We start from the raw sequence: 14,211 nt of genomic DNA on the forward strand, positions 1-14,211 counted from the left end.
ATAATGTGGGAAAACTCCCATGTGTAGTCGGGTTTTGTTTTCACCCTAAAGTCAAAAGAGACAAACGGGGATTGATATTTTGCACAAAGAAAATTAAGAAACTTATTTTATTTTATTAAATAAATAAGCACATTTCCCCCACATTTCAAATTGTAAAATTATTATTATTATTTATTATGCTTTCATTATTAATGTCAATATTTAGGTTATACATTTTAAGGTACAGCAGCATGATGTTTATATTTAAATACGGATATTTCACATAGTTTCTTACAGTTTATTTAGCTCATAAACGTTTACATTCATAAAATAATAATAATTTGAAAGTTTTGGATGGAGCATAAGTCATCATGAATACTTTTCAGAAGTATTTCATGTCTTATGTCACTTATACAGTACATCAGGGAGTATTGTTATACTGGCTTTAATTTTTCATGTCAGGACAGGATAATTTACATTAGTGTATTACAGGATAAAAATGTAATGTGAATTATGGTATGTGTGACACATATCGCCTTTGCATTGTTTTTTTTACCTAGACATAATATGAAATACATGTTAAAATTAATCTAATTGTTATTTTTTTATATTTTGTGTCAATTGCAAATGTTTTCTCTGCTGTGTCCTTGCTGTGCAGAACAATGGCCTGACTGTTTCTCTGGCAATATGAATGGCCACATCCTTCAGCTGTGTGTAATCCAAGGTGAGTGTGTCATCTGCTAAGTAAAGGCTTGTGTGTGTTTATCCAACGACATGAGTTTGTGTCCAAGATTAATTGCTGTAGAATTAAAGTGAAATATACGTTTAATTTTTATTTTCTATAGAGAAAAGCTCTTTTTTAATGACTGTACTTCAAAAATCTTACTCTTTTTTTTTTTTTTTTTTACTTTATTTTAAGGTACTACAACTTTTGCCTCAATAGACTCCTAATTTTTAGTGATTAATTTTTGTGATGTTGGGAAGGATTAGGGATGCATAATATGGTCATGCAGTATATGCACTTTATGAGTACTAATAAACAGACAATATGTTAATAATAGGCATACTAATAAGCAACTAAGATAATCTTTTTATTTAAATGTATTAATTAATTGTTTTAATCAGAAAGATAAATTAATAAATCAGAAATTGAACATTTATTAAAGGGATTATTTAGAAATTATGATGATTGTCGCTATGAAAAGATTATTCAGGTAATACCTCTGAACATAAAGAATGTGTCATTGTCTACAGTTTATTCAGAAATGTCTCTCTTCTTCCCAGCTGTAGCCTCTTTTATCCATCTAGAACCCAAGAATGTTACTGTGTTAAGAGGCAGTGAGGTTCGCTTTAACTGCAGCACTGATGAATCCTGGGGTGTCATGACGTGGCTGTTGGGTGGAAGAACTGTCCTCACCATCTCAGTGGAACATGGTCCTCTGGGTGGAGATGAGCATGTGTCCACAGTTAATCACTCCAGCTCATCTCTTTCCATGTGGGAGTTGGTTTTGATGAACGTTTCCTTCAGACCCATTGTACAGGAAGTCATATGTGAACTGCTGCCTACAAGACTTGACAGATCATCATCAGCCCTGTTTGTACAAGGTATGTGAGCTTTGTAGAGCACATTTACTTACATATTTGCCAAATTTCCTCATGCAAGAAACTGTCATATTTGTATTTCTTTTTATCTGTTATTCTAATTATTACTTAACTGCTTAGCATTCCTATGTCCTTGTCTGAGCACATGGCTTGTCCTGTGTTTGTTTAATGCACTTCTGTCTGTTGTCTTGACCCCACCCTTCTTGTTTTCTGGTTATTAGTTCATTTGCTTCACCTGTGTCTCCTTTGTTACCCTCCCTTTTTGCTCCTTATTTATTCTCCTTGTGCTGGTTCGTGGTTTGTACACTGAACAAAATTATAAACGCAACACTTTTGTTTTTGCCCCCATTTTTCATGAGCTGAACTTTTCCTATGTACACAAAAGGCCTGTTTCTCTCAAATTATTGTTCACAAATCTGTCTAAATCTGTGTTAGTGAGCACTTCTCCTTCTTCAAGATAATCCATTCACCTCACAGGTGTGGCATATTAAGATGCTGATTAGACCGCATGATTATTGCGCAGGTGTACATTAGGCTGGCCACAATAAAATGTGCAGTTTTATCACACAGCACAATACCACAGATGTTGCAAGTTTTGAGGTAAAGAGAACTTGAGGCCCATTGTTGTGCCATTCATCCATGACCATCACCACTTGTTGCAGTATGATAATGCATGGGCCCATGTTGCAAGGATCTGTACAGAAATCCTGGAAGCTGAAAACATTCCCAGTTCTTGCATGGCTAGCATACTCACCATTTCACCCATTGAGCAAGTTTGGGATGCTCTGGATTGGCGTATACGATAGCGTGTTCCAGTTCCTGCCAGTCTCCAGCAACTTCGCACAGCCATTGAAGAGGAGTGGACCAACACTCCACAGGCCACAATCAACAACCTGATCAACTCTATGCAAAGAGGCAAATGGTGGTCACACCAGATACTGAGCGGTTTTCGGCCCCCCACGGACCCTCCAATACAGTAAAACTGCACATTTTAGAGTGGCCTTTTATTGTGGCCAGCCTAAGGCACACCTGTGCAATAATCATGCTGTCTAATTAGCATCTTGATATGCCACACCTGTGAGGTGAATGGATTATCTCGAAGAAGGAGAAGTGCTCACTAACTCAGATTTAGACAGATTTGTGAACAATATTTGAGAGAAATAGGCCTCTTGTGTACTTATAAAAAGTCTTAGATCTTTGAGTTTAGCTCATGAAAAATGGGGGCAAAAACAAAAGTGCTGCATTTATAATTTTGTTCAGTGTATGTTCTTCACATGTACCCTGGTTGTTTCCTGTTTTGTTCTGCCTCGCCATGATGTGTCATTTCATTCCGTGCTGTGCTATGCCCTGTCCTGCCTGCCTGTTTTCCCCCTCGGGGTAGTTTTTTTTTTTTATCCAAATAAAATTTTCACCAATCTGATCCGTCACCTATGACCCTAATTTACCCCTTAAATTGAAAATCAGGTTGTGCCACCTTTAGCTGGGGCATGTTTAGAGTTTTGGGGGCCCTAAGCAAGCAATTGAGTGGTGCCTAAACACGCTACTTGACATTCAGTAGCAATAACTGCAAACAAATTCTACTATTTGCAGAACTGATTAACTCGGTGATAATGGAGGGTTTGAGCATGGACTACAAATTGAAAGGTCCTTCCACATTGTCTTTAATTAATTGAGTCATTACACCATCTACACTTTTCTGAAGACAGTCAGTTTCCCCATTTGTATAAACCTACACCCACAGGTGTATAGCGATTTTGTTGAAAGGGGACATAACACAAACATTATCGCAAATCTCATGATAAGCTCAAGTACCTATACAGCAGTACTGCATCATTTAGATCTCATAAGAGTGTTTAGTTTTATCATATTTATAAACGAAAGATACAGCTTTACGATTTTCTCTGAAAACAGCTAAGCTCCTGGAGACGTGCCATGGGTGGAGCTAAAGAGTCCCGAGCACTTATGCGCCAATTTTCAACAAAACACAGAAATCTAATGCAGTTTTACTCAGCACCCGTGATTCCAGCTCATGAATTGGATATTTTATTGCTGTGACTATATATCAAACAATATGCAAATCCAGCATTGAGCTGGGCCTTGTTTATAAAACATTCATCACGGAAATGATGGGAACAAACACACACATGCAAAACTCATGCTTTTCCGGAAAAACAAACTGCATCCATTGTTCACGTAACGCTGGGTTCTTTGGGAAGTTCTCTTTCCCTCACATCCAAAAACAAACTTCTTTGGTGATATTCTTCTTGAGCGAGTCGTGTGCAGCACTGCTGATGACTTGCGTAACTCGAATGAAGCAAGTTGATGGCCGTGCGCTTTCGCTCTCTCTCTGTTTACTGTGTGGACACGCTCTGCTGGGAGAAGTGCACATACAAGGAATTCCGCTCTTTGTGACGTCAAGATTTTTCTAAAACTTATTTGAACCGGGAAGGAGTGTATTTGGTTCAGAAATACTACATCATACATCAAAATCTTTAGCAGGAGAATCCAACTCTTTAACAGTTTAAATAATTCTGAATGCATGAAATAGCATTAAACACCCCTTTTAAACTCTGAACTTTCTAGAACTGTCACATTTTCATTGATCTTCAACTGGCATGGGGTGAATTGTTACATCCGTGTCTTAAGATAGGGGAGTCATAAACAGTGTCTTGCAAGAGGCCTGCCGGTCCTTCCATGCTGTCCTGGGGTTGTTTGTGACTTCCTGGATGAGGTGTCGATTTTCTCTTTAAAAAATGTAGAAAATGTTGGCCAATTTTGAAAGGTCAGCAAAGGTTTGCTACTGTTGCTCCATTTGGAGATAATGTCTCTGTGTTTCTTTGGACTCCAAGAGGCTTTGAAATAGCTTTGTAACCCTTTCCAGACTGATGTATTTATGTCACCTTCTTCCTCAGTTTCTTGAGTTTCTTAAATGGTGTGTTACTGCATTATGTTGATAGTTCTATTTAAGTGTTGATTTAATTGAGCGGGGTTGGCAGTAATCAGGCCTGGTTGAACCCCATTATACTGTAAATGCAGTTTCCTAGATTTAGTAATTTTGCAAAAAAAAATTTCCTGCTTCAATAAGTATTTATATAACATTACATTTTTCCAACCTTAGGCCTAAAGTACCAGTGTTGTAACTGCCCTTGACACTGGGGGTCACCGGTATATATTACCCCAAATCATAAATATAATACAAAAGTGTATCATCTTTTTTTATTACATTTTTTTTTATTAGTTCTCAATTCGATTTTTGCTTTGAAATGTAATAACATTTTGACTAAGAAGTGCAAACTCTCATTAGTGCAGCTTATACATTTGGGACCACATTGATTACAATTAAGGAAATAACTAGTAAACCTAAGATTAAGAATGTTTTGTGGCGTTATGCAAGTTGGCTGACATTTTTATGAAAACTCACATAAAAAAAAAGTTGTATTTGTACATAGTGCAGTAAGCAAAGTTACATTTATGAAAAAAAGTTACATTTCTTATTAATCATGAAAAATAACACCATTCTCTGAGAAGGACTGATGTATCAACAAAAATAAAATGTTTTTCTCAAAAAATTAGCAAAAACCAGTGTCCACCAACCATTCAATTAATATTTTGCATCATAATAATAATGAAATGAAGATAATCTTGTTCACACATTGGCTATGTGTTGATATAAAGGCCTGATCTTTCTGCATGCAGAGGAGCTGTCAGTTTTTATAGCAGATAGCTGATTAAAAGGTAAGCATCGACTAAGGTGTTTTTCATGCAGGGGAATTGATTTGCTGCTGGCCGGAGTGAAGACTGCTGCTCTGGCAGTTTTGATGGAGCATATGACATTGTCGATGTCAGAGCAAGGGCTCTTGGGATGGGAATCGATTGGCAGCCATTAAAATTATCACTGCAGAGCCACTCTACTGGGTGGTAAACGGAGAGAAAGCACAGCTCGACTCTAATCTTGGATTCAGTGGCCAACAGAGCCCATCTGGTCCAATCATTTCTCACTCTACCTTGCCAATTTTATGGAAACTAAAAATGACAGTCATATTGTGCTTTACTGTTATTGGAACTGACTTCTACTCTCAGCTGTTACGTTCTTTAATAAAATAAGCCAATATTTGTTCATATATTATATTATATTATATTATATTATATTATATTATATTATATTGTTGCAGCAATGTTCATTGGTGGGAACCAGCTCAAAGTAAACAGACTTTTTTTTTAATTATTAAAAAACAAACAAGAAACCACAACAAAACAATAACCGAAGCATCAGCCACATCACGGCCACCTCACACAAACAAAACATAAAATGTCCCAGGCCTGGTCCTCTCTCTCTCACTTTCATCACTCTTTCTGGAGCTCCTCCATGGATCTTGAGACTAGTTTGACATGCAGGTGTCTCGCTCCGTTTCCATGGTTCATGGCCCCACCTTGCTTAAATAATATTATTTCTGGACGATGCCCCAAAATTCCATTGACTTGTGTCTGGCTGCTTGGACCTGTAAATGTCTAAATATTTTGCAGTTTAAGTTTGCTAGCATTACAAGTACCAGTACCCCCAAATTAACTTTAGAATTACCCTTAAAGTCTATAAAGTTCATTGATGATTCAGTGATGTCATTATATGTTCATAGTGGATTCTATGATGGTGCGCTTACCAGGTCCTGCTGCAGCAAAGCATCATCAAACCACAACACACCCTACTCCAATCTTCATAGTTCGGAAGTTTTTATTTTTAACATTTTTTTTTTCTGCTGAATTCCTTTACTTGGTCTGTGCCAAACATGCCCTCTATAACATTGTCTGAAAAATTAAATTTGGACTCACCTGTCACAAGAGCTTGTTGTAGGTCCCGTGATTACATTTCAGGGTTTTTGGAGACTTCTTTTATCATCTTGTGGTCTGCTCTTGAGGTGAATTTGCTTGGACGGTCTGACCTGGCCATTTTGGCAGTTGTTTTAAATGTTCTCCACTTGTAAATGATTTTCCGAAGAGTGGAATGGCTGATTACAAATTATTTTGATATCATTTTTATATCCCTTTCCAGACTCATAAGCACTTTGTGTCTTCTTTGTGAAGGCCTTGGAGAGCTTTCTGGATTTCATCATGGTGATACCTCTCACTTCACTTGATTCTCCCAACAAATATCTCCATATGTTTAATTATGTAAAAAAACACAAGCTTTATTGGGGTGTTCTAATTTTTTCACATGACTGTTCGTGCAAACATCCAGTAGGAAAAATTAAGATCTTGCAGAATTTCAGAATTACATTTTCATAAGTCGATCTATAATAATCAGCCATATTTTATCTTTTTTTAAACGGTTAAATGTTGCATCTTTCTCAGTATTCCATAAAGAAAACATGTAAATCTAAAGATAAATCACCAAATCAATCAGTTTTTATGACCCAAACTTAGCTATTCTATGTGTGCAATTAAAACACAATTAAAAGCTAAAAGCTCAACTAAACTAAAGCTAAAAACTAAAGAAATTACTTGAAACTCCATATATAATGGTGCCTACTTCTTCACCAAGATCACAAATTTGACTTACTATATGTCCCTGTTAACAGTCGTGCATGTTTGATAGAGCTCCCCATAGATGTGGGGCAAGTCTGTGACTTACAGAGCTTTGGAATGAATTGGCATTTTCAGTCAGCATCTCTAGCAGTGATTTGTGGCGCACTGACTCAGACATACAGTTGTAGGGTGCCCACAAATCTTCAGGGAACTACAAATCCTCCTCTATCCCCTCATTGCAAAAGACTCCAATTCATTTGCATGTGCAGGACTAAACATGATAGCTGTTTCTCATCTAGACAAACAGACCGGCCCACAAGTCAGTGGGCATGTGTGGAGATTTTCACATTATTATTGTTTTTGCCTTCTATTACTCTATTGGCCTTTGTTTGATGGGGACACTAAGAAACAGTTTTTTTTTTTTTTTTTTTACTTTGTGTGTGTGTGTGTGTGTTCATGTTTTTTTTTTTTTGACATATCAGGACACAACTCAACATAACCCAATGTCTCCATTTTTCAAAATGCTTATAAAGTTTTTTTGAGAAAGTAAAAATGCACAAAGTTAGGTTTAGGTGTAGGGTTGGTGAAGGGCCATAGAATATACAGTTTGTACAGTATAAAAACCATTACGCCTAAGGGATGTCCTCACTTTTCACAAAAACAAACGTGTGTGTGTGTGTGTGTGTGTGTATTTTAAGTACCCTGGAGCACCATGTGACGACTAGGACACTAGACCATGACTTTTGTGTGAATTAAAACTTGCCTCTACCAACACAATCTCATGGCAATTTGTAACTCTTTTGTGTTTTAGTGAATCAGTGACTAGCTTGTATAATTTTGTATGATCTCATTTGCACATTTATGTACAATCTGCCTACATCCCACTTATAGTTATGTTTAGGGATGAACTTTTATGCTTATTTATCCCCCCTCCCCCAAAAAAAAATCTGAAGTTCCCTTTCAGTCGGTCACGTTCGACATTACGAATGGGATCTTGCCCGAGAGCACAATCACCTTCGAGTGTTACAAAACGTGCCAATGGTACACAAAGTACCTTTGACAAAGGGGTCTGCGGAATTTGCATCGCGAGCTCCGCCCCGCAGAGCGGGTATATAAGGAGCAACGCAAGCAACTCGCATTCAAGCTTTCGCTTCGGAGCCGAGCACATTGCTTGCTGCAATCACCGGAGTGTTTACAAGCAAGAGCTGGTGTTGGTGTGACGGCGCGATTCAGCGATTCGTCTGGGCTTCCTGCGACAGCTCCCACGTTCCCCTGAGCGCTTCAACACCTCTAAAAGAGACAAATTTCTCTCGTTTTCTTTTTGTTCCGCCACTGGCCCCGCGGCCGGTGGTACCCAAACCTTCACTAAAAAAGCTGTTTCATCTACCTCCGGGTCCCAAGAGGCCACGAACGACAGCTGGCGACGTGCTTCCTCGCCGCTCTCGTTCCCCTCTCCCCTTACCAGTTTCCATGCAAAGATGGCTCAAGAACGCTTCGCCTTCTCATGCCCTCTTTGCCACTTGGAGTTAGACGAGTGCCCGCACTCCGCCCCCGCTAAGGGACGCTATGCTTCCCATGCCAGGACGGTCTGCTCCACCACGCTGCCCCACTGTGGGTACGCCTGTAGTCCCCTTGACCCCGCTGGTTCTGTTCCTGGGAGCCTGGCTAGAGCTCCCCAGGCCTTACCCGCTGGCTCATCCGGACGCTCAGGCTCGGCTACACGATTCAGTTCGCCCGGCGTCCCCCCAGGTTTCGGGGTGTCCACGCGACGATGGTGGGCAAAGATGCCCCTGTCATGTGCGCGGAGGTCGCGACCCTGCTGGCAAAGGGCGCGATAGAGCCGGTCCCTCCAGCCGACATGAAGTCCGGCTTTTACAGCCCTTACTTCATAGTACCCAAGAAGACAGGTGGGTTACGGCCAATCCTGGACCTGCGTGCCTTGAACCGAGCTCTGCACAGACTCCCGTTCAAGATGCTTACGCCCAGGCGCATTTTCGAATGCATTCGTCCGATGGATTGGTTTGCAGTGATCGACCTGAAGGACGCGTACTTTCATGTCTCCATTCTTCCTTGACACAGACCATTTCTTTGGTTTGCTTTCGAGGGGCAGGCATATCAGTACAAGGTTCTCCCATTCCGGTTGGCCCTCTCTCCCCGCGTCTTTACGAAGGTCGCGGAGGGAGCCCTGGCTCCTCTCAGGGAACAAGGTGTCCGTATCCTCAACTACCTCGACGACTGGCTGATCCTAGCTCACTCTCGAGAGCGGTTGTGTGAGCACAGGGATCTGGTGCTCAGACACCTCGCCCAACTGGGTCTTCAGGTCAACTGGGAAAAGAGCAAACTCTCCCCTGTGCAGAGGATCTCTTTTCTCGGTATGGAAATAGACTCGGTCGCCATGTTCGCGCAGCTTACAAACGAGCGCGCGCAGTCACTGCTGAATTGCCTGAGACAATTCGAGGGCAAGAGAGTGGTTCCACTGAAACTGTTTCAGAGGCTCCTGGGGCATATGGCGTCCGCGGCGGCAGTCATACCGCCCGGGCTACTCCATATGAGACCGCTTCAACTCTGGCTTCACGACCGAGTCCCGAGATGGGCATGGCAACAGGGCATGCTCCGAGTGACCATCACTCCGGCCTGCCGCCGATACTTCACCCCGTGGTTGGACCCCTCGTTTCTACGGGCCGGCGTGCCCCTAGAACCGGTGTCCAGACATGTTGTTGTGTCAACAGATGCCTCAGCCACGGGCTGGGGTGCCATGTGCAACGGGCATGCTGCGTCAGGCTCCTGGACAGGACCCCGACTTCAGTGGCATGTCAATTGCCTCGAGTTGCCAGCAGTACGTCTTGCTCTGCACCGCTTCAGGGCCCTGCTGAAGGACAAGCACATTATGGTCCGTACCGACAACACTGCGACCGTAGCATACATCAACCGTCAGGGTGGTCTACGCTCCCGCCGCATGTCGCAACTCGCTCGCAATCTCCTCCTGTGGAGTCACAAGCATCTGAGGTCGCTTCGTGCCATTCACATTCCAGGCAGGCTCAATCGTGCAGCCGACGAGCTCTCACGACAGCAGTCTCGCCCCGGGGAATGGACACTCCACCCCAAGTCGGTTCAGCTGATTTGGGAACACTTCGGAGACGCTCAGGTAGACCTGTTTGCCTCTCCAGAAAATTCCCACTGCCAGTTGTTTTACTCCCTGACCGAGGGCACCCTCGGCACGGATGCCCTGGCACACATCTGGCCGCTGGGCCTGCGCAAGTATGCGTTTCCCCCAGTGAGCTATCTGGCACAGACGTTGTGCAAGATCAGGGAGGACGAGGAGCAGGTCCTCATGGTTGCGCCTTTTTGGCCCGGCTGGACCTGGTTCCCCGAACTTGTACTCCTCGCGACAGCCCCTCCCTGGCCAATTCCTCTGAGGAAGGACCTTCTTTCTCAGAGACGGGGCACCCTCTGGCACCCACGTCCCGATCTGTGGAACCTACATGTGTGGGTTCTGGACGGGTCACGGAAGGTTTAGGTAACTTGCCACCACAGGTGGTAGCTACCATCACTTCAGCTAGAGCCATGTCCACCAGACATGCCTATGCTTTTGAAGTGGAACCTCTTCGTCACTTGGTGTTCTTCACGGCTTGAGGACCCTTGGGAATGCCCGATTGGGTCAGTGCATTCCTTTCTTCAGGAGGGGTTGGAACGAAGGCTGTCTCCTTCCACCCTCAAGGTCTATGTGGCTGCCATTTCGGCTCACCGTGACCCTGTTGAAGGTAAGTCTCTTGGAAGGCACGATCTGGTCATCAGGTTCCTGAGAGGAGCAAGGAGGCTCAATCCACCTCGCCCTCAGCAAGTCCCCTCTTTGGACCTCGCAGTGGTTCTATCAGCACTGCAGAGAGCTCCCTTCGAACCCTTGCTCTCAGTAGAGCTAAAGTTTTTATCTTTGAAAACTGCGCTCCTGACGGCTTTGGCTTCGGTGAAGAGGGTCGGGGACCTGCAGGCATTTTCAGTTGACGAAGCGTGCCTGGAATTCGGGCCGACTAACTCTCACGTTATCTTGAGACCCCGGCCTGGGTACGTGCCCAAAGTTCCCACCACTCCTTTTAGGGATCAGGTGGTGAACTTGCAAGCGCTGCCCCTGGAGGAGGCAGACCCAGCCCTGGCGCTGCTCTGTCCAGTACGTGCGCTCCGCAGAAGGGAAAGGCTGTCTCCAAGCAGAGGTTATCCCACTGGATAGTGGATGCTATTGTCCTGGCTTATCAGGCTCGAGACCTGCCATGCCCCCTAGGGGTGAGAGCTCACTCAACTAGGAGCGTAGCTTCCTCCTGGGCGCTGGCGCATGGCGCCTCGCTAGCAGACATCTGTAGAGCTGCGGGCTGGGCGACACATAACACATTCGCGAGATTTTATAATCTCCGTGTAGAGCCCGTGTCCTCCCGGTTACTCGCCCCTTCGGGCCAGTAATGACCTGCTCGGTGTCAATCCGCTTGCTGCGCCATTCCACTCCGCGGACTCGATGCGTGCGTTATTCCCCTCAGGTGAGTTCCTCAGTCAGAACCCTGGGTTCCTCCAGCTCTGTTGATGTCCAACACTTGCGTACATGCCCTTTGGTCAGCCATGTGTGGGACTAGGTGCCTCCATATGTTGTGATTCCCCTCTCTGGGTAATCCAACGTGTGTATGTCCACAGTAAGTCTCTCCGAAGCACGTGTCTTTCCCTTGGCAAGCCCCTTGCCAGCTCTGTCGTTGAAACTTCCACCCTGCGGGCTGGGTGCCTCAGATTTCTTACGTATCACCATCTTGGTAGATACCTGCTTTCTGTAAGTCCTCCCACGGGCAGGCAGCCTGCTATCTTATGTCCAGCTGGAATATGCTACCCAGTGAATTCTGTGTGAGCTATAGGCCCTCACTCGTGCTGGCCTCACAACAGGGTGCTATCACTCACACGGGTCGCTGGAAGACAGCCATGTGGTGTTTTGTAAGGGACCCCATTTGTAACGTCGAACGTGACCGACTGAAAGGGAACGTCTTGGTTACGTATGTAACCCTCGTTCCCTGAAGGAGGGAACGGAGACGTTACGTCCCCTTGCCACATCGCTGTTCCGTTGAACGGCCGGGTCACTGGCTCGGCTCCTCAGCGAAGACTTGAATGCGAGTTGCTCGCGTTGCTCCTTATATACCCGCTCTGCGGAGTGGAGCTCGCGATGCAAATTCTGCAGACCATACCATTGGCTCGTTTTGTACCACTCGAAGGTGATTGGGCTCTCGGGCGAGATCCCATTCGTAACGTCTCCGTTCCCTCCTTCAGGGAACGAGGGTTACATACGTAACCAAGACGTTTTTTTTTTATAATTAACATCCTATGGAGTCAATTCATTGCCACATATATTTGCAAAAGAATGTAAGTTTTGCAAACGAAAATGTTTTTTACAAAATAAAATAAAGAATTTTAAAAGAAAATTAAGTATTGTGAGAAAGAGCAAAAGGAATGATTTAGCAACTCATTTATTTGCCATGTTTTTTTTTTTGTTTTTTTTTGCATTTCAGTCAAGTGTGAGCTCTTAGTACTGTTTTTTTCCCTTTGCACTTAATGTTTCTGCCCGTTTTATTTTCTGGCATTGTTTTGACGTGGGGGTTGTGTCAAAAAACTGGAGCATGTACAGTAGGCCTGGACATGCGTCCCCGGAAGTTAAGTCATTGGTCTGAGGCATGCGGATGGATCGTTTACTTTTATTAAATAGCATTAAAACATGCATGGTTTCATTTTATTAACTATATGTGTATTAAGTGTTTGCTTAAGTTAAAGAAGTTGCTTACTTGCTAACTGTCAGAACATTGGACTTGTCTGTGTGTGTGTGTTTTTCCCTGTGGTCAGTTTCTGTCTCCTTGATTGTTGACAGGTGTGTCTCCTTAGTTCCCTCATTATCCTGCCTTTATAACCCTAGTTCTTTCAGTTTGGTCGGGTCTACCAGTTCCATATGTGTGTCTTCCTCCTGTTCTCCCTGTTGCATTTAATCCTGTGTTGGATTAATAAAGACTATTTAGATTATTCTCAGCTCCATGTTCCTTACGGCAGCGTAGCATGACCGAAAACCCGACCGAAAAACAGTGTAAATTGTGTGTCTACCCTCCGTTTGTTTTCAGTTTTTTCCTCGGTCCTTTTTCTATCCCCTCCTTTGCCTGAATACCTCCTCCTCCTGCTGGAGCAGGGTGGGAATTAGCTTGGGGCACACACCAGACTGTTCTGGATCATGACACACCTCACCAACGACCCAGACAATGGGCTCTGTGCGTTCTATGATGCCAGTTTGAACACCATGTACAGATCGCCGTCGTCCAAGGATGGTCCCGGAGCACATTTTGCCACCTTCGTGGAGTGGACACTGGCTAGAAATGGATCTCCGTTTTCAAGTTCTCCAGTGCCCGCTCCTAGAATGTGCCCTCCAGTGGCCACTGCTCCAAAATTTCCGCCCTCCCACCCGCTCATGCCTCTTCCACCGCTTTCATCTGCTAGCCCCTCTGCTCACCCTCAGCCCACCATCAATGCAATGCGAGCCACGCGGTACTGCCATCCTCCAGTGTCACCATGGTCAGAGTCTCCCTCATCTCCACCTCCAGCCTCAGAGGCCCAGAATCCACCTTGGCCCGTAGTCCCAGCGGCTCCACCTCGGCTCCTAGCTCCCTTGTCTCCACTGTCAACCCTCTGTCTCTGCCTCGGTCTCATCCTCCACCTGCTCCACTGTGTTGGTCATCTTCCCACCGTCGGCTCCACCTTGGGCCACTGTTATGGCTGAGGCCTGGGTCTTGATGGGCTCCTCCTGCTCCAAGCTCCTCATGTCTCCTCCCTGGCTCCTCCCTCCGTCGGCTCCTCCCTGGGTCCTCCGTCCGTGGTCTCTGTCTGCTGGCCCCTTCCTGGTGGTCCATCCTCCATTGGAGCCTCCTCCACAAGTTCCCACTCACGCCTCCTGTTGTTGCCTACCATGCAAGGACGCACCTTTTGGGAGGGGGGAGAAATGTCAGTCCTTTCAGTTCAGTCGGGTCTAACAGTTCAATAAGTGTATTTTTTTTTCTTCCTGTTCTCCTTGTTGGATTTACTCCTGTGTTGGATTAATAATGACTATTT

General features: G+C 44.3%; 1 protein-coding gene across 1 annotated transcript in view; it reads left to right on the plus strand.

Annotated features, from left to right (window-relative positions):
- The window catches only part of igsf5b (immunoglobulin superfamily, member 5b), a 35,573-nt gene that overhangs the window by 380 nt on the left and 20,982 nt on the right, over positions 1-14,211 (plus strand). Inside the window, exons 2-3 of the mRNA XM_052617324.1 lie at positions 638-703; positions 1,264-1,584. Of these exons, the coding sequence (XP_052473284.1) occupies positions 667-703; positions 1,264-1,584 (358 nt within the window). The 5' untranslated portion in view covers positions 638-666. The remainder of the gene's footprint in view (positions 1-637; positions 704-1,263; positions 1,585-14,211) is intronic.

The sequence above is a fragment of the Carassius gibelio genome, chromosome A15 (genome assembly GCF_023724105.1).
Source record: "Carassius gibelio isolate Cgi1373 ecotype wild population from Czech Republic chromosome A15, carGib1.2-hapl.c, whole genome shotgun sequence".
In the NCBI taxonomy this organism is placed as follows: domain Eukaryota; kingdom Metazoa; phylum Chordata; class Actinopteri; order Cypriniformes; family Cyprinidae; genus Carassius; species Carassius gibelio.